At 35.1% G+C, this 21,688-nt stretch overlaps 1 protein-coding gene across 2 annotated transcripts in view; it reads left to right on the top strand.

Moving 5' to 3' along the window:
- Positions 1 to 21,688, top strand: part of CREB1 (cAMP responsive element binding protein 1) — a 56,210-nt gene that overhangs the window by 19,810 nt on the left and 14,712 nt on the right. The window contains exons 3-7 of one of the 2 annotated variants that reach the window (XM_044913706.1): positions 4,948 to 5,094; positions 5,824 to 5,865; positions 11,969 to 12,069; positions 17,204 to 17,346; positions 21,502 to 21,684. In XM_044913706.1, coding sequence (XP_044769641.1) covers positions 4,948 to 5,094; positions 5,824 to 5,865; positions 11,969 to 12,069; positions 17,204 to 17,346; positions 21,502 to 21,684 — 616 coding nt within the window. The remainder of the gene's footprint in view (positions 1 to 4,947; positions 5,095 to 5,823; positions 5,866 to 11,968; positions 12,070 to 17,203; positions 17,347 to 21,501; positions 21,685 to 21,688) is intronic. The other variant, XM_021703243.2, reaches the window with a different exon arrangement.

A 21,688-nucleotide genomic window follows, 5' to 3' on the forward strand; every position in this document is an offset into this window, starting at 1 on the left:
AAATAAATAAAATCTTTTAAAAAAAATTTTTTTTCATAAAAATTTTGAAGGCATTGATCCACAGTCACCATGTAGTGTTGCTATTGGAAAAGACTAAATCCATTTATTTTCTCTCTCTGGTATCTTATTTCTCTCTCTTCACAGTGCTTCACTATTTCATTATTAGGGTCTTGGTTTGAATAGTTTTTATCCATTGTGTATATATATTCAGTGTGCCCTTTTATAGTGAAAACTCAGGTCTTCGATTCTGGGCAATTTCTTTAAATTATTTGGTTGAAGATTTTTTTTTCCTCTCTCTCTTTTTTTCCTAGGATCCTTGTGATCTAGATGTTATACCTATAGGATTGTTTCTCTGATTTTCTCATCTTTTCTCTACTGCTTTCTGTCTTTTTGGTCTGCTTTCTGGGAGATTTCTTCAGTTTCATGTTCCAGCCCATTTGTTGAATGTTTTATTTCTGCTGTCATGTTTCCAAGAGTTCCTTTTGTTCTCTGAATAGTCCTTTTGTATTTTAATAGCATCCTGTTTATGTTTCACAAAGGCAATATTTTCTGTCATCTCTGAGAATATTAATTAGGTTTTAAGTTTTCTTCTCCCCACATAGATTTTCCTCTGTATAAGCTTTTTGCCCTTCAATTTGTTTTGGTCTCCATCTTTCAAATTAGAAGCTTTCTTCAGATGTTTTATAATCTGTGCTTGTCTGCTCAAGTTTAAAGTAGGGGACCAAAAAACTGTATCAGAAGCTCTGGATGTGTTTGGGGCCTAATAACTATGAGTTGTGAACTTCACGTAGGGTGATTATGGCCTTCCCAATGTCAGTATCTTTTAAGTCTTTAGCCCCTTGTCATTGATTAGGTTCCTCAGGGAAGGCTTTACTGATTCCCTTGCTTATACGGTAAAGGCCTGGGAGCTAAGAGAGAGAAGACTGGAGGTTAATAACCCCACCTTCAGCAGTGTCTGTTGTAGGCAGTCAGGAGACCCGCTCTCCAGAAATTAATTCTCCATTTTTCTGTCAGCATGGGGTAGATTATTCCTCCACAGGGAGTGTGGGGAGGGGATCCAGTTGCTTCTCAAAGAGCCTTCAACCAGCCTTCCTTATTTTCAGCCTTTCCTTTTACTCCACCTTCCAGGGTAACTTAGATCCTGAGCCTCTTAAGGATTTTATGGTTCAAATCAGGCTTTCCCTGCCTCTACCTCATGAGTTGGCCTTCTGAGGTCTTCCAAGTTCATTACCATTCATCCTTCTTCTTTCCAGCCTCCAAAACTCTTACTATTATCTCTTTTCCCATTCTTTGCTCATGTGATTGTGCCTGTAAAAACAAAATCAATTTTACAAAGTGTAATTGAAGATTCAGGAAGGAACAAAATAATATACACGTCTAAGTTGTCATCTTTATCAGGCAGTCCTCTAGCATTTACCTTTAAAAGCAGAATGACATGATGTTTGAGTTTTAGAAAAGCTAGTTTTCTGTTCCCATTTGTGTAGTTTTTGTTCTTTTTATGCCTAATTACAGAGTTTATTCACTTGCTCATCCAAGTCCTTAACACATACCTTATGGATTTTTGTCATAATTTCCTTTCATAATTCTGATACCTGGTTTTTTTTTTTTTTTTTTTTAAAGATTTTATTTATTTATTTGAGAGAGACAATGAGAGAGAGAGAGCATGAGAGGGAGGAGGGTCAGAGGGAGAAGCAGACCCCCCGCTGAGCAGGGAGCCCGATGCGGGACTCGATCCCGGGACTCCAGGATCATGACCTGAGCCGAAGGCAGTCGCTTAACCGACTGAGCCACCCAGGCGCCCCAATACCTGGTATTTTTTTGTTGTCAGTATTTAATAAAAGAAAAATATAATAAAATTGTCAAATCCACAATTGTAGTGATTTGAATAATGAACAGAAAAAAATTCAGCCCAGCTAGTAAAGGAAGAAAACCAATCTAAAACAATAATGAGATGCCTCATTTTACTTTTGGAATTTACAGGGGTTTTTTGTTTTTGTTTTTGTTTTTTAAGTGCCGGGCTTGAACTCTCAACCCCAAGATCAAGACCTGAGCTGAGATCGAGTCAGAGGCTTAACCGACTGAGCCACCTAGGCACCCCTACAGAGACTTTTCTTTTTTAAGTGGGAAGGAAAAAAACACTATCGGTTTTGACTATGAGAATGTAAATTTTTATGGATTTAGGTAAAAGGATGATCATTGCCTCTTCCTTGCAGTAGGCAAATTTGAAAACCTAAATATCCAATAATAAGGAATTTATTACACAAAGTGTAATTTTTATTGTGCAGCCATTAAAACCACTAAAGAAAATCATTAATGGTATGGAAAGATATTTATAGTGGATTGAAAAGATAAATTAGATTCCATGATAGTGTGTTATAAAAATTGAGCGCATACATGGACCTTTAAAATCACCTAGATCTGGGGCGCCTGGGTGGCTCAGTCATTAGGCGGCTGCCTTCAGCTCAGGTCATGACCCCAGGGTCCTGGGATCGAGCCCCGCATCGGGCTCCCTGCTCCGCGGGAAGCCTGCTTCTCCCTCTCCCACTCCCCCTGCTTGTGTTCCCTCTCTCGCTGTGTCTCTGTCAAATAAATAAATAAAATCTTAAAAAAAAAAAAATCACCTAGATCTACAGCAAAAATATTAACAGCGATTAGCTCTGAGTGGTAGGAACATAAGGGATTTTTATCTTATTTTATATATCTGTATTGTTTATAAAGTTAAAATGAGAGGAGCCGTTCTGTAGAATGATCAGGGTACAGAAGGGATTAACTAACTCATTGAGTTAGCTTGTTACATTTATTCTGTAAAATAGAGAAGAGGATGTAATAATTGCTTCAAGTATCAGAAGAATTTTTGTATGGAACTAAGAGGAGATACTTTGAATAACTTAAGGTTGTGGTTCTCAAACTTCAGTGTAGGGGAAAGTGTCCTTAGGTCCACCAAGACAGTCTAACTTTATAAACAGGCACCCGTGTAACTCTACTGGAGTTAGTCCATGGATCACATTTTGAGAACCAGGTAAAACCAAGCAAGATTTATAGTGGCCAGAGAGAAAATGAGTAATAAGAAGGGACTTCCTAACTGCCCAAAGATGGATGCTCATAGTTTTAACCTCTACTTTCAGTAGGGATCTTCCCTGCCCAAGCATCACAGGCAGATGTTTAACTGCCTGCTGAACAAATTCAGGTATCAGATCAATTCTACCGCCCCAACCACCCAAAAACTTCTCTTACTTGTGTTCTCTGTTTCAGTTGATGGCATAGTTTTACTAATTCTTACCCAAACATGAAATAGGTGGGTCATCCTGAATTTCTCTCTCACCTCCTTCAAGCAGTCATTTATAAAGCTCTTTCTAGTCTGCCTCCTGAATTTTCCTTAAATCACTTCTCTCATTCTCCCTACCACAACCAGTGCTTTGCTTCTGGCTTTATCATCTCACCTTAACTACTATATAAGTTTTCTCAGTCTCCTCCCCTCCACGTTGTTCTTTCTCTGAAATAAATGTTTTTCATACTGCCACTGAAGTGATCTGTCTAAAATGCAAACCTCACCATGTTAATATTCCAGAGTTCAAAAGCCCTTCAATGCCTTTCCCAGTCTCCTCAGGATAAAGTGCAACTTCTTTAATGTGACATGGGTATGGCTTTTCATGACTAGCTCATTTAGCCTCTGCCTACTTACGCTACAATTTTATCTCGTCCTAGTTCCTACATTCTTACAGTAACATGCTTACATGGTCCAGTGGTACTGACTGTTAATTTATACCTCCTTCCCTAAAATTCTGTGCCTCTCCCCTGGGAGTCAAAATATGCCTAATTTGTAATCTTTGTTTCAAATTCGCATTCTTCCTTCCCCTCCTTTTTAGGTGAGGTTGGGTAGCTTTCCTAAGTGTGTATTTTTCTCTTGGCAAGCCTCATTACTTCACTGGATTACATTTATTTGTATTCTCTTCTCCATGCCTTCCCACATGTACCCCAATAATTTCCTTAATGTTTGTAGTTTCAGTTCTGACATTGCTCCTAGCACATGGGTCCCCAATCAGTGTTTACCGAATCAGCAGAAAATATTAAACCCCTGAATGTGTTCAAGCATAGGAACAATAAATACCGTCTGATAGACATATATGACATAAGAGCCCTTTGGACCTGGATATTGATTCATTAAAATTGCCTTCTTTGTGCCCAGGAGAAAATTAGTATCTCTTATACTCCCTTAACTCTGTTCTTTTATTCCTTTAAGAGGAAAATAAATCCTTAAAATACCAACTATTGTATCAGTTTGATTGGGGGGGGGTAGAAATTTTCAGTTTATAATATATATTAATACTTTCTCACTAATAAAAGGCATACTTGTAATTAGTTTAAAAGAGAAAACTATGCTTTATATTTTAAGATGTATATTTGTTCTAGACTTAGCTAAGTTTTGCCTAAGTTTGAGAGCAGTTATATTTTAGAATATTGCTTATTTAACACATAATATTCTGAAAACCTTTATATTTCTTCAAAGCTAGCATATCTCTTGACCTTGGGTAAGTTACTTAATCTCTTGAGTGCTTGATATTTCTCTCTCTAAAATGGAGATGATCCTTATTATCCAGTCTTGATTTCTTCGAAGAGCAAAATGAGAAACTGGACATGAAAGCAGGTAGGAAAATGTAAAGCATCATACAGTTAAAGTGTATTTAGTATTCAGAGGAAGTCTGTGTTACAAATTTTGATATTACATTAAAATAGTTCTTTGTTGTGTGGAAGGATTTGAAAGGGGACATTTATAGTCTTTTTTTTTTAAGAATATTAAATGTAATCATTAGTTTTTTTCACACCAATGAAATACTTGTCTGGCAGAAAAGTCATCTTTTTCCTGCTAAAAAGTTGCTTCATATTGAACATGACTACTCTCAAGGAGGTATCTGTGATGGTAATTTTTTTCCATGTTCAACACCTTAGGTATCTATGCCAGCAGCTCATGCAACATCATCTGCTCCCACCGTAACTTTAGTACAGCTGCCCAATGGGCAGACAGTTCAAGTCCATGGCGTTATTCAGGCGGCCCAGCCATCAGTTATTCAGTCTCCACAAGTCCAGACAGTTCAGGTATGTGTATAAAAAGTTCTGCATCTACTTTCATAACTGTCGTTTATAGCCATATCTCTCTCCTTTCATTAGTTATGGAAATAGGAACATATCTAGTTGAGAGTTTATTTTACTTTACAGTAAAGGAATATGCTGCGTCTGTATAGTCACCTTATGTGTAGGAACATATATACACAAGAACAGGCATAAGAAAAAGACTTTTTCTTAAGCTACAGAAGAAAAAGAATTGATTGTGGAAAATCATTAAGTACATGGGATAAGGTGGAAATGTTTGGGAAAGACTAAGGCTGATATACCTTAGTTCAGGAAAATTGAGATACAAAAATAACTCTGTAATTATTTTCTAAACGTGGAATTGGAAAAAATAAGCCCTTGTCAAAATTAATAACCTTACCCAAGATATTAACTTGAATTTAGAGATCGTAGAAAGCACTGTAAAACCAGCTATGTCTAGGAGTATAAGAGTAGATAACTTTGAAATAATGATATATTCAGGGATTACGCTGCGCATGTTATCTAATTCTTTGGAGAGATTGTTCCTTTGGATTGAATCCAGAGGGAATAAAGGCACGTAGAGCTCTGAATAAAGGTGACTACTCTATTGAACTGTAGGGAACCTAGAGCAGTAGACATCTTTACAGTGAGCTTATTGAAAGAAAAAAAAGACTTGAACGTTCATTCAAGTAGGCCATAACCCCAGCCTCCCATTTCATATTTTTTGCTTCACAGTCTTCCTGTAAGGACTTAAAAAGACTTTTCTCCGGAACTCAGGTGAGTCCTAGGTCCTAGATTTGGAAAGAACTATTTTTAGAAAGGAAGGTGAGAAATTATTCTTTATGTCATTATCCTTCTATAAACATGCAATTTAAGGTTTGTGTAAAGATTTTAGAGATCTTCTAGGTCTAGGCCAAACTTATTACCTGCCCAGCCCTTAGTGTATTGCTTACATTCCCTGTGTATCTTTTCTCCTCTCCTCCAAATGGTGGTCCAGCATTACTTGAACACTTGAGCTAAAGGAAGCCCTGTCTCCTGAGGTAACCAATTTATAAAGAGGGATAATTGCTGAACTGTTCTTCGCTGTGGTGAGCCAGAATATACCTTTCTAAAACTTCTACCTAGTGGTCCCAGTTCCATCCTCAGAAACTAATTAAGCAAATTTGATTCCTTTTCTGTCAGACCACTTCCTCTCCCTCGTCTCCTGCACCCTTCCTACTTAAAAAAAAAAAAAGTCCAGACTAAACAAATGTCTGTTTTTCTTCAGCCATTTATTATACGGTGTAGCTTTGATTGCTCTTTACTATCCTTGCTATCATCCTGTGGATGAGAGCTGTTGTGTTTTCCGTGAGTATGGTAGCCAGACTGATATTTGTAGAGGGGAGAAGTGCTTCCTTTGCCCTGGAAGTGTTCTATTAATGTCCTCAAAGGGCATATTTGATTTAGTCAGCCATATTATACTATTGAGTCCTTGAGCCACTGTTACCCACCTTTACTTCATTCTGTCCTTCTACTTTTGGTTTGCTTGGACACTTAAGTGGAAGAAAAAGAAAAGAATGTTTTCATGTAAAAATATCAGTGTGTATGAATTTCCATACTGAAAGATACTGGGAGTGGAATTTGTTACCAAGATGGAGACAGTGTTTTCCCGCTGAAAACTGAACTATTTGACATTTCTGTGGAATCACACTGACTGACCAGTAGTCTTCTATCCTTTGCCTCAGTTTTTATTTCATTGAGTGCTACCTAACTATTTTCCGTACTATGCCATTACTAATTCCCCACTCATTTTCTTCTTGGTAATAGTGGAAAGAACCTGACCTGCTAGTCAGGAGACCTAGATTCCAGATCTTACATTAATCCTTACTTTCTCTTTTTCACTTAGAGTAGGAGGATAACACACCAAAATTATCAAAACTTGTTATATAAATAACACACCAAAATTATTAAAACTTGTTAAGATTATAGTTTTTGGTCATAATATGTGATATTTAATTGTTGATTATATTTTTAATTTTAATCTCTATTTTGTGACAATAATAATTTGGACCTGGGGGTTGTATGGCTATTAACTTTCTAGAAATATTTATTCATCTTTTCAAGAGCACATTTTTCATCAAGGTGAGCTTATATTTATAACTGAAAGCCTAAATTCTCCAAATAGACACAATTTTTTTTTTTTTACTTTCTTTTTTTCTGTAAAGGGCCTAAACCATGAAGAATATATTAAACTTCAAGTGTTATTTCACCTGCTTAACAGGGATGAGTATATTAGTAACTAGGAAGTAGTTTACATCAGAAGAGATGTTTAAACAAGGAGAGAAATGGTCCTGCAAACTTCTAGATGGGAAAATATGAGTATTCTAGAGCATCATTTTCAAAAGATACAAGACACTTTTCTCTGGATGTGAGAATAAGATATTAGGACCTGTGTTTCTGTTTTTTAATCCAAGAATATTAGAAATTATGCTGTACTAATATTTCATATATGGCTTGACATTAGTGCCCTAACTTTATCCTTATGTATATCAAGTTTCATAGATTATATGAGAATCCCCACAAAAATAGTGGGAGTTACACGAATGTATAGAAGTTAACAGTGGCATCTTCACTTTTCATTTGTTAGCTTTAAGTGCGTTTTTAATACAGTGCAGTTTAAACATGTCAGGATTTATGGATTATGTTACCTTAAATTATTTAACATTCATTCCTTCAATGAATTTTTATTGATCACATGCTATGTGCCAGTCACTGTTCTAGGTGCTATGAAAGACAGCAGTGAACAAATAATACTTCTCTATTCTCATGAAGATCACATTTGAGCGAAGAGAGACAATGAAAAAATAAAATATGTCAGGTGAGGATAAGTGCTGGGAAAGATGATGAAAGCAGGGGAAAGGGATAGAGAATGTGGAGGGAAGGGTGTTCTGTTTTATGTAGGGTGGTCAGGGAACACAGTGAGCAGAAACCAGAAGACAGTGCAGGAGGTTGAGCCATGCAAATAGTTAAAGCAAGTCCTGCTTCATATATCAAGGTATAGTAAAAAGATGTGGCTCAAATAGAGTGAGCAAGAGGGAGAGAGCAAGTTGGATGAAACGTTTGATAGAATCTTTACAATACTTTGTAATATGATGGGAACAATAATAAAAACCTTTTGTGCAAAATAGGGATTCAGTGGTTATTATGCAGCAAAGTATTTAAGAGTTGTCTAACATAAGGCTGAGTTACTTGTTTGTGTTTTACATGAAACAAGTGTTCCAAAGTTTCTGGTCTTTTTAATGATGGTAAGCAAGGATTTGCAAGGGATATATTACCTAACAGATATTTTTGAAAAAAGAAATCCCTTTCAACTATCCTGGGAGAAAGTGACATTTTAACAATGCAAGAGAGTAACTGCTTTTTGAAAAAAAGTTGTGCTGTGGAGAGAGCATTTTGAAAGAAGTTCAAAAATGTTTTCATACTTTTTTTTTTAACTGCAAGCAATATAAATTTGTCAGTTCAAAATCAAATATATATACTTTTAAAACCCTGGAAATAGAATTCTTTAAACTATTCATAAGTCTTCTAGAGTTTCAGTAGGTTTTGAACCTACTGGTTAAAATACAAAACTGTAACACCTATTATTATTAGCATACAATAACTGAGAGCCAGGGAGATGAAAATCTCATCAAAAGTTTGTATAATTGGTAGATGAAAATGAAAAGTGATTTGGTATTTAGTAAGCCCAGTCAAAAATGCACTTACTTTTATATCTACTGCCCATGAGTTCCCTTTTTCAACAATAGCAAATACTAAATCAGATTTTCAAAAGCCTAAGCTTAGAATCAGATTTTTGAGTCACTGTTATAAAATATTAAATGATTTTTAATGAAGCATATTAAATCACATCATTCTCACTCTGTAAAAAATGAAATGATTTATGTTTAAGAAATTTACAAATATAATTTAATATTTACACTTATATTATCTCTTTAAATAATAAAAACAACACTTAAAGTTTACAGAGGAAATAAATATGCTTATGTAAAATTTTCCTGTTTATAAGGAAGATCTGCAGGTGAAAAGAGTTTGGAAATCATTATTCTAGACATTTATTAATGTCTTGATTCACAGAGTAAATAACTGTACCTAAACCATAAGTCTGAACTCTGCACAGTTACTTGTAAGTTTCATAGAGACCGTGTATGATTTGAGAAAGCGTCTAATTTGGTTTTAGTCATTGTGTATTTAATTTTGAAATTTCAAATAACTTCAAAATGGGAAGATTGTCCTCCTTACAAACTTACAAACAGGAGGTATGGGTTTTTAAGAAACTAAAAGAAAGTTGAGAAATACAGATCTAAAACTTTACATCTGGAAGTGATGGTTTGGCTTTTGAAAATGTCTCAACCACTAAGTGGCCAAGGTTAAAGACCTATTTAAGGAGCTGAGGAGAGGGTTAATGAGAGAGGTGACAGGAGATAAGGACCAGAGGAAGGGTCTCTACCACTGGAATGTGGTGGTAGTCTGTGATACCTGTGATTGGGATATCATTTTTATATGGTTATTTTTAATAACTGTTAAGTATATGTTAAACTGTAATTAGTAGTTATTTATAAAAAGGATTTTTGACATGATTTTTATTAGTCTCGTCTCAGAAATGTGGATCCAGTGCGTGCTTTGGATTTCGTTTTTGTTTTTGTTTGTTTTGTTAGGCAGTCCATAGGAAGTGGCTTCATAGCTCGTGAGTTCTCCCTGGATAATATTCCCAAAGAGGAAATGTTAACATTCGTTATGTGTTATTGAATAATTCTGAATTCCCTTTATATTGCAATAGTTGTAATCACTACATAGTGACAAGTTAATTCCTTCTGTCTGAAATCACAAAATCTTTTAGATCAGAGGAAAGAATGCTTTTTTTCCTACTAAGAGCAATAGATCTACTGAGTTTGGAAAAAGAAAAAAAATCAAAGGCCATATATTAGAAAGCCACTTTAATTTATTTCATTTCAAAACTGCTCTGTGGGTAGTTCATATAGAACGTTTTTAAATTATTATTTTAATTACTTTCAATTTGGGAGAGTATGCCTAAGTCACTCTCTGCCCTTAAAAAAAGGTTGTAAGGATGAGGGTCATGCAAAGGCAAAGAACAGCAGAGGAACTGAGGTTCTGAGAAGTACTATGAAGGTAAACCCTTGTCACAGTACTGTCCACTTTTAGTTCAGTCTTGTTATTCTTTGAAATTCTGACTCTCTGCTAAGGTCTTTTCATAGCTCCTCATCTGCTGTACATCAGAGTTTCTGTGCAGAGACTACACTGAGTGGGCCGGTTACAGCAGCTAAAAATTAGTGGGAATTGTTCTCTGTGTTCCTTCAGCAGTAGCTGTAGCATTACTACTCTGCACAGAATCACAGACTAAATTCAGCCTTGCACGTCTTTTCATCTGTCTTTTCTGGATTCATTAAGTGTTGCCTGTTAATGTATAGGTCTCTAATAGTATTGTTCTTATACTTTAAAGTGTTTGGGTGAGGCACGTTATTTTATTGTAGGTATATTTTGTGAAGCATGACTAGATTTACCTAATTTCATTTTAGAGTGAGAGCCTATTACAAAGTGCCCTGTCAAAATGAGTCCCTACTCTCCAGAACCCATAGGCTCAGACTACATAAGTCCCTGTGGGATTCTTCAAGTTCCTCTGAATATGTTTTTTCTTGTTGCCATTGCCCTGAATTTTGACATGGAGCTGAACCACACATACTCTTTTGCCTTCCTTAAATCTAATTCTCACTCTGACAGCATCATGCACATCTAGTTCAGGAAAGAGCAGAAGGCTCCCGCTGATTAGACTAGAGAAGCTTGGTGGTATAAATTTGACAGGCAGGCTTGCCCAAGTGAGTGAACTTCTAGTCTAAAAATGGTCTAAAAACACCTCTGGGTTGCTGCTTCTGACAAAACTGGTTTGAGATTGGAACCAACAGGATTTTGATGCTGGTAAGGATGTCTAAAACTAAGATGCCAATTATTGACAGTGGTGCCACTACTTCCTAGCTTTGTGACTTGGGTGAGTTACTTAACCTCTTTGTGCCTTAGTTTTTCCATCGACAAAACGGATATAATAACGATACTTGTCTATTACCTGATATTACTGTATTCGTATTAAGTAATGTAATATGTGTATATGCTTTAGCATAATACCTGGCACATAGTAAGTTCTCAGTAAATGCTAGTTGCTATTATTATTATTATCCCATGTAAAATCTTTGTTCAGCTTATCTTTATTATTTTTCAGTCCAGGGATACTTTTCCAGAAATGCACAGTTCTTTACCTTGAGCTTTTGCTTTATAAAAATTGTAGAACGCCAACTTTGAAAGTCTATGTGTAGACTAACTTGCTAGAAACAGCCATCTGGAACATGGTGGGGGATCACCAATCTTATTTTTCAGTTGTAAATACATTCATAAGTGTTTAACAGTAAAAGAAAATATTTGTATAGTCACTATGTAGACTTATGACCAAATATTTGCTCATTTATTCTTCCTTCATGTCAGAAACGTTATTTACTTGGTAGTTTTGTTAACAATTGTAAGAAAACAACTGACAGTAATATTGATGCATTCAAGATTGGTTACATGAAGTCCTGAAAGAGGTAAAACTGAATTTGGACATCACGAAAGTTTGGTTTTGACAAAAAAAAAATTAGGCCCTCTGACTTCTATAGGATAAGTAAAAGGGAAAGGAATATGATTGGTGTGGTTGTCTCCCATAAAAATTGACTTTTTTCTACTGAAGCATGTATAAGATGTATATATGTCCTTTTATATTTCACTTTTTCTTAAAATTCATAAAAATTTTATGGAAACTAAACTTGATTATCAAGATAAAGTTCTTCTTTATTTTCAGATTTCAACTATTGCAGAAAGTGAAGATTCACAGGAGTCAGTGGATAGTGTAACTGATTCCCAAAAACGAAGAGAAATTCTTTCAAGGAGGCCTTCCTACAGGTATGGAATTTTAATAGTTAAAAGAATTTAGAATCGAAGATGTCAGGAAGCCTTAGGTAGTTGCAGGTGAAAAGATGTCAGAAGACCAATTAGGTGCTCAATTCGGGACCACAGAAATTACTTCTCTTCATCTTGAGGTACTTCTCTCTCTTAAGTTGAAGTTTATTGTACAGAAAAAGAGAACTTTTTTACTCTGAATAGTCCTGGATCAACAGTGATTTTTTTTTTTCCTGCTTCTGTTTTTGTAGACTGTGCCAGCTGCTGGTTTTCTGTTAAAAAGTTTGGAATATATTTCATTAAGTTATAGCATTTCTAGTTATTTGTCAGTTCTGACACTATACTATTTATCTACTTAATAGCACATTTGCAAACCATTTCTCATGCCATGGTACTTAGTAGATAACTGTTAATTTAATATTTGTTTCAGGGTGATGCTGATATCCCCTAATTTTAGGGGCACCTTACTATAGTTTTTGTGTTCCAACTGTAGAGATTGCCTAGTCCATGACTTGTCTCCAAGATGCACCAAAACCATTTTTTTATATGTAGAAATTGGCTCCATGCTAAATATCTCCAGGAAGAGCCAATTCCATAAAAACCATAAGCTTACTTCAAAGTTCAATAAATTTCTGTTATTAGCCTAAGTTGTTTTTATTTTTCAAAGGGATGGTTAAAATTTTTTTTCCACTTGGCTACTAAGCTAGCCTTTTTCTCTTTTCTCACAATTAAATGAAGGATCCTAAATGAATATCAATAAACTGATTTTGAGGTCTTAAGAAATTTTGTTACCAAGTATGTGTTGTATGCATTTATGCTCATAATCTCTCTCTTTTTTTTAATATAGCTAGTTTTAGATTTGAACTTTGAAATATATCTCATGTTTTTAACACTTTCGATCCTGGAGCAAATCCATCCAGGTGTTAACAAGCCACAAGGCTTCTCTGTATATAAATTCCCGGCAAATAGTTGTAAATAAATTCTGTAAATTCTCGTTGTAGACTTTATAAAATAAGAGCTTTAGGGCGCCTGGGTGGCTCAGTTGGTAAAGTGTCCGACTCTTGATTTCATCTCAGGTCATGATCTTGGGTTCAAGAAATCAAGCCCCGCGTCAGGCTCCGTGCTCAGTGTGGAGTCGGCTTGAGATGCTCTCTCTCCCTTCCCTCTTTCCCTTCACTTATGCTCTTTTTCTCTCTAAATAAAGTCTTAAAACATAAAGTAAAATAAGAGCTTCATGCTGAAAAAGATCTTTTATTATAACCTATATCCTAGCAAAGATCATTTAAATAGTAACACCTTAATTCATAATCAGATTAGAAGATACCTGAGACCACACATATGTAGAGAGTTACATTCATGAAAGATAATATATCTTCCCTTAAAATCATTATGTATCATTATTTTGTTTTAGGCTTATAAATTCTTGAAACCTAGCTCTTACGTCTTGACTATAATAAGATCTTTAACAGAATCCTTACAATATGCTTGTAAGGTTGGAGAAATGGGGATTAATTGATACACCCAGCTTTATGGTGATTAAACTATACCCAAGAAAGTTCTTAAAGGACTCTCACTTGGTCTCCCCTGGCTTGGTATTTTACCAGCAGTTCAGCTGAAAAACATAGAAGCCATGCTTATCAGATTTGCAAGTGACAGAACTTTAAAGGTGAAGTGCCCTAATGGATGCGAGAATAAGTACTTTGAAAGATCAGAGCAGGGGCACCTGGGTGGCTCAGTCGTTAGGCGTCTGCCTTCGGCTCAAGTCATGATCCCAGGGTCCTGGGATTGAGCCCTGCATCGGGCTCCCCGCTCGGCGGGAAGCCTGCTTCTCCCTCTCCCACACCCCCACTTGTGTTCCTGCTCTCGCTAACTCTCTCTGTCAAATAAATAAAATCTTTAAAAAAAAAACAAAGATCAGAGCAGCCAAGGGACACACTTAGTTGTTGGTGATAATTATAAAATTTCTGAACTTGAGTTTAAAATAAAACCAGTTCTTTAAGTACAAGATTCTGGATTAAGAATTTGTTGTTGTTGTTGTTGTTTTTAAGAATTAATTTTTAAAAGATAGTTATGTTCCTTAATTACCATTAAGTTATATATATATATATAGTTGCCAAAACCAGTATACCAAAGGCAATATTGGTAAAAACCTAGTGTCTAGATTAAGGGAAGAAATTAATCCCACTGCTCAGACCACATCTGGAATATTTTCTGTAAGAGAAAGTGAAATGTATCTCCAGGATACAAGAATGACCAACGTGGTCTGGAGCAACAATATTAGATACTAAAAAGAGAAGACAAGAAATGATCATTGGCTTCATGCAAAAGAGAAGATTTATTTGCAGGTCTAGAGTAGTAGCTTTTAAACTTTTATTTTTTACCGCAATCCACAATAAGTTAAACATCTTTACATTTTTCTCTATATAGATACAGTTGTCTATATTCATTTATATATATCTATATATATAGGTATATATACAGGTACATATATATAGGCGTCTAAGCAAAATATACAGCAGTACTCACCCTTATTGTGTGATGTTTAGCTGTTTTTTATTTGTTTTACATTGGTTGCAACATAACATAACGCTTTTATGGCAAACATATGGGTTGTGACCTAACTTTGAATAACGTTGTGCTGAGGACCAGTACTATTCAAAATGTGGTTCAGAGACCACACTGGCAAATCAGAATCTGGTTAGAAGTGCAAGTTCTCAGGCCCCTACCCCATACCTAATGAATTAGAATCTGTGGGGTGGGGAGCCAGGATCTCTTTTAACATGTTCTTCAAGTGCTTTTCAATGCTAAAGTTTGAAATGATGCTCTAGAGCAGTATTTCCCAGAGGTTATTTTTTTTTTTTTTTTTTTTAATATTTATTTATTTACTTACTTGAGAAAGAGAGAGTGAACGCATGAGGGAAGGGGCAGAGAAAGAGAATCTTCAAGCAGACTTCCCACTGAATGCAGGGCCCCATGCAGGCCTCCATCCCAAGACCCATGAGATCTAACCCATGAGATCACGACCTGAGCCAAAACCAAGAGTCAGACATTCAACCGACTGAGCCACCCAGGCGCCCGCCAGAGTTGATCTTTTGACCAGTTGTCAGTCTATAAGCTGTTTAAAATAGTTGTATTTCTCATTCGAAAAGAGATAAGGGAGAGAAAATCATCCTTATGGTAAGAATAGGAGTTATTAAACTCCTATTGAAATGAAAACAAGCAGATGTGGAAAAGAAATGAATAACAAGTCTGAGAAATGAGATACGCAATTAGTGGAATTAAGAAAAACAACAACCAGTAAGTGGGATAAACTAGATATGAGTAGCTGATGAGAGAATTGGTAAACTGGAAGGGAACTAAGAAAGTAACTCAGAATAGAGAACAGAAATACGGAGAAAATGGGAAAGACAGGTGAAAAGTCATGGGGAATAGAGTGAGGTGCTCCAGTAGAAGAAGCACTTACAGAATTTCCAGAGAGGAAATTGGGCCAAAAGAAATATTGAAAGAGATAATAGTAGAATATTTTCTACAATTCCAGTAAAGGTAATTACATGGGTAAATATAAAAGCAGTATTATAATACTTTGCTTTGAAACTCTTCTTTTTTTCCTGTGTGATTAGAAAGACAAATGCATAAAACAATAATTAATGAATTTGTTAATGAGCACACAGTGTATGAAAATGAAATTGTGACTATAGCAACATAAAGGGGCAGGGTTTGGGTAGACATTGAAGCTAAGTTATTAATTCATACTGATTTGTTAGAAGTTTAAGATGTCAGAAATTACTTGGGTTGGGTTTTTTCCCCCTCTTCTGTGATTATGTTACTCATTTGAAGTATGGTCAGGGTCATTTTTTTTATTTGTATTCCATTTTAAAAATTTTTCCCCCATCTGTGTTGATATTATTTTTTAATATGTGAAACATGAACATGGTTCTTTAAAAAGTCAGAATTGTACAAAAAAATACACTCACAAGTGCCCCCCCCAATTTTTCTATCTTTTTTTTGCTTCTTATCAATCCCAGTAGATTAAGTAATCTCATTAAACTCCATCTGGTATTATCCTTTCTGAGTTCCTTCTTCAGTAGAAGAGCAAATACATATATTTCACTTTCTTTCTTATAAAAAAGGTACCATGCTATACCCATTTCCTGGATGAACTGTAGTTTATTCAGCCATTCTCCTATGTAGAGGCATATAGATTGTTTCCCATATTTTGCAGTTCCAAACAGTGCTACCATGAATAACCTTATGTATTTTTGTACTGTAGTGAGTATATCTTAAGGGTAAATTCCTGGAAGTAAGATTGCTCTGTAAACATAGTTTTGTTACCTGTCACCAAATTTATTCTATAAGGGTTGTGCCAATTTTATACTCAACAACAGTGAGAGTGTCTGTTTTCTCACAGCTTTGCTAACAGAATATACTGTTAAACTTTTTTTTTTACTTTTTACCAATCTGAGAGTTGAGAAGTTTAAAATCAGGTTTTTGGTCTTTATTTAATTTTTTTTTTTTCCTAAATTTTTATGAGTTCTTTATATATTGAGGATATTGGCCCTTTATCTGTAATATATGTAAACCTTTTCTCCTAGTATTGTTGATCATCTTTTAACTTTGTTTTTGGTGTTCTTTGCCCTGCAAAAGGATTTTTTTTTCTGTAGTCAGTGTTATTAATCTCTGCTTACACCTAGATTTCCAATCACAGCCTTCATTTTCATTCAGATTAAAGAGAAATCCATCCCTTTTTTTTCTAGTCCCCGTATGATTTCATTTTGACATACAGATTTCTCATCCATGTATGGTTAAGAACATGTACCCATGTTCTTAAATTTTTAACTGCTGTCCTGGGACACCTGGGTGGCTCAATCAGTTGATTTCAACTCAGGTCATGATCTCAGGTTCGTGAGATTGAGCCCTGTGTGGGGCTCCACACTTAGCACCAAATCTGCTTGTCCCTCTCCCTCTGCTCCTTCCCCCTCCCACTCTCTCTCTCTCTCAAATAAATAAATAAATGAATACAATCTTTAAACTGCTGTCCTAAGCAGTAGCAGCTTTCTGCCCATTTTCTTTTCGTATTATATATATTTAGCCAATAAATATTTTTCATTTTAGTTAATATAGTTTTCTATTTTTCTAGGAAAATTTTGAATGACTTATCTTCAGATGCACCAGGAGTGCCAAGGATTGAAGAAGAGAAGTCTGAAGAGGAGACTTCAGCACCTGCCATCACCACTGTAACGGTGCCAACTCCGATTTACCAAACTAGCAGCGGACAGTATAGTGAGTAAAAGATATTTCTGCTTTGGAAAGTGAGATGAAAAACTAATGGCTGCATTCTCCTTAAAGGAATCCTAAAGTGCCAGCCCTTTTCTCAGTCTTTGATGCCATTATTATATTTCCTTTACTGTTCAGTATGCAGAGTTCTGTAACAGAAGTATTTTCTTTTTCTTTAGGGTTATTGTTAGGATTGCTCAAGCATGTTAGCCCTTCTAGTGGTCCTTTGTTTTGTGCAAATGCCAGGAGAGTCTTGGAAATTTTTTGAACCACTGCTTGAAACTCTAGATTTTAGTCCTTGTGTAATATATGATGTTAATAAAGGAAATACTTTTTCAGATAAGATAACCATTTTTTGATTAGGTTTAAAGACAAAAATGGTCTCACTATTCATCTATTTTATTAATTCATCTTCCCTTCTAAAAGTAGCATTTTAAAATCATATTTAATGTTTTGTGGTGGGGGTTGAGGGGCTTGGTTATAGTCTACCAGCACATTCAATTATTCTTTTTAATATAAAAGGTAATGTAGTGAATTTTGGTAACATAAACATAAGGACTGCTGAAATTGGCTCACAGAACGCAAAGATTCTTTGTGCAAAATTATCAAAGTTTCCAGTTCTGTCATGTTTCTGTCTGACACTTAGGTCTCTCTTCTTATCTTTCACCCAAATCTGTTAACAAAGTCTTTCCAGTTCTGCTTTTGTTTGATCAGAGGCATTTGTGTGAATGGTATGTTTTTCTATCTGTTCCCAATACCTTTTGACTCCCGGAGTGCCTTTTACATAGATTTCTTCATTTTGATTTGCTCATTAAATCCAGTACTTCCCATTATGTAGTTTTCCCCCTTTCCTCCTTATTACAAATTAAATGTACACATTGACACTCCCTTGTTGCATTAATTTTCTAATACCCTGGGGTGGTCTGTGTCAGAAATGTGTATAAAAGTTTGACTCCCAAGTTAATAGTTTTCACAGTATAGCTCAACCTTGGTTTACATAACTAACTTGCATTCTAACTGTATTAAAAACAGATTCCCAAGTACCAGACTTTTTAGTTCTCCCAAAGTTGAAACTTTTGAAAGTGAGCAGAAGGACAGCATTTTTGACTAAGCTTCTTGTCCACTCTGTACTCCCTGGAGTTCAGTCCCCTTTTTCCTTCTTGAGTTCTTTGTTGACAGAGATAAACAGGTACTATCTATGGACATGGATGTGTGTATTTTTAGCCTTCTATCCAAATAATTAGAATTATTCCAGATGTGTGCATGCTAAGACATTGATACATGAACTTTACTTTTCCCCTGCCACAACAGAATCCTGAGGGATACAGCATACTCCTGTTAGTGACAGTGATTCACTTACTGCAGGGATTCTCACTTGCAGGAGAAAGCATGCTCTTTTGGGAATAGGCATATCAGAATGTCAAATGGGGAAATGAAATTTAGAAATGTGTATGTTTAATTTGACACACCACTCTCTTCCAGCAACTGAAAATTGCTAGTTTTAAAAGGTTAATACTTTCATATTTTTAAAGTTTTATTACATTATCTTTATCCCTTATTTACACATAGAGCCTTGACAGAATTGATGTAACATGTTCTTGATTGTCATTAAGAATCAATAAAATGACTACTTAAATATATACAACATTATATATTTCTTAACTTATAATCCTTTTCATCTCTCCGCAGTAGTTAAAAGTTTGGTATATATCTATCCATTCTTTTTCATTCTGTTCATACATAAATATATTACCATATATTTTGATACAAGTGAGACCTACGTTATTAGTATACCATAGACAAATGTATACATACAGATATATATTTCTTTAACAGCTATATTGTGTTTCACTATATAACTTTTTTTAAACATTCCCTCCCCCTTAAATATTCCCTCCCCGCCCACACACACACTGATCAACATTTAAGACATTTCTACTGTTTCAAACACTGTGACGTGAACATTCTTATATATGTAGTAGCGTCTCAGTGGAATAGCAACCAAAGAGTGGAATTGTTGAATCAAAGCACATCCTGCCCAACTTCCTTTCCCAATGTCTGCACCAGTTTGTATTCCTTCCATAAGTTGGTTTTTTTTAATTTCAAATTTTAAATGCTGTTAGTAGTTTTATCCATTACTTGGTTCACTGTTCCTGATAAAGTCTTATTTGAGAAATTCTGTTCTAAGGTAGAAACAATGTGTCTATCTTTTTAAACTTGAATTCTTTGTTTCACTAAATACAACTGTAACCCATGATGTTTTCCTCTTTACTTTCACTACTCAGAATCTCAGATAAGTTTAATTGTATTCTCTTCTTCCTCTAGATTTTCTGGTAGAATCTCTGTGGTAGAGACCCATCAGTTACTTGACTTCTAGCTTCCTCTTCTTGTTTTAATGCATTTAGTTTTATTGAAAGCCATCTCAAATCCTTCTGGAATAATCAAATATATAAATATATATTATAGAGAAAAATACATCTGAAAGGATCGGACTTCCATTTTCAGAATACTTTCACATACATGATCTCATTTGATTTTTATAATTGTACTTAGTGGCTAGAACCAGGTATTTTTATTTTTATAGAAGAGATAACAAATTCAAATAACAGTTTAGTGGTAGAATCTGGACTAGAACCCAGGTGTCCTGATATCTAGTTTCCTACTTCTTTTCTCCCACCTTGAGTTTATTGTATATAGCCAAGAAGAAAGCTGTGTATGTTAAATGCAATGGAATTTACTTATTAACTCTATATGAGAAATTGTGGTTTAATTCTGTTAATCTTCTGATTCCTTCAAGTTACCTGCAATATTAATCTCAAAATAGTTCTTACATATTCCTGTTTAATTGTCTAAGATAAGTAAAACTTATGGAAATGGCTAAAGTGAATGGATTGTATATACCAGTATCTTAATTTCCATAGGTGTCATTTGCTAAACCAAATCATACTTATTTACTGTTACTATTTCTTGATCGAACAGTAGATAATCAATTTTCCTTATATAGATGACTCGGGATATTAGTTGCCTAGAGCTGGCTAACAAATGATTTCAAATAATTCCCTTCTAACAGACAAAATAAAAGTAACATGCGTAAATCACACATTTGTTGACTTATTAAGTTAAAATCCATTATGCATTTTTATATGTAATATTGTGATTTTTAGTCCTCTTTCCAGAAAACTTTAAGAGGGAGAGTGTCTAGAGAGGCTCCAACCACCTATCTTGATGCTAGTATCTGAAGGATTGCTTTGTTCAAATAAAATAATAACCAACTTCTTTTCTTTCTATTAACTTTTTCCATGTACGGTAGCATAAAGGTGAATTCAATTTTTAATAAAGTGAAATATCTTTTAGTATGAACCAAAGTTGATTACTTCATAAGAGATGAATGACAGTGTGGTTAATTAGTGAATAATCAAAGGATCCTGTGTGAGAATGCATGGATATGTAACTTAGAGTTTATGCATTGCTAGAGTTAGAGTTAGAAATGCACTACTGAACCGGTTTTATTAATTATTCATTAAAACAACCATTTATTGGGTGCCTGTTACTGCCCATTTCTGTGCTAAGTACATGAAAGTAGAGAAGAAAAATCCCATTTCCTACCTTCAAGAAATTTATTTGCTAGTGGAACAGCGAATATTAAACAAAATATTGCATAATTAAGGCTAGAATAAAGGAAGTATGGATCACAAAGTGGTACCTCTTCTGAACCAAACAACTTTGAAAGGAATTTAACATCTTCTCATTTATTCTTTTAAAAAATTGTTAATGGAGTTAGCCTGGTGGTGGGTATTGAGGAGGGCACATTCTGCATGGAGCACTGGGTGTTATGCATAAACAATGAATCATGGAACACTTCATCTAAAACTAATGATGTAATGTATGGGGATTAACATAAGAATAAAAAAAATTGTTAATGGATATTATTATAAATTATAATATGGTTCATAGAGTGCATTTGTATTATAGCAATTGGATGTGGGTTTCCTGAGCAGAAAGGTACTTGAGTATACCAAATCTTTCTTGGCAGTATTATTTGCTATAATAATTTCTCCTAGATTATGTCTTAACACATTATTCTACTTTGAATTTAGTGTGTTGTAAAAGTCTTATATGGTATTAATTAAACTGATAACAATAAAATCCATTGGGTTTTAGTTGCCATTACCCAGGGAGGAGCAATACAACTGGCTAACAATGGTACCGATGGGGTACAGGGCCTGCAAACATTAACCATGACCAATGCAGCTGCCACTCAGCCGGGTACTACCATCCTACAGTATGCACAGACCACTGATGGACAGCAGATCTTAGTGCCCAGCAACCAAGTCGTTGTTCAAGGTAA

This window comes from Neomonachus schauinslandi, chromosome 3 (assembly GCF_002201575.2).
Source record: "Neomonachus schauinslandi chromosome 3, ASM220157v2, whole genome shotgun sequence".
Taxonomy (NCBI): Eukaryota; Metazoa; Chordata; class Mammalia; order Carnivora; family Phocidae; genus Neomonachus; species Neomonachus schauinslandi.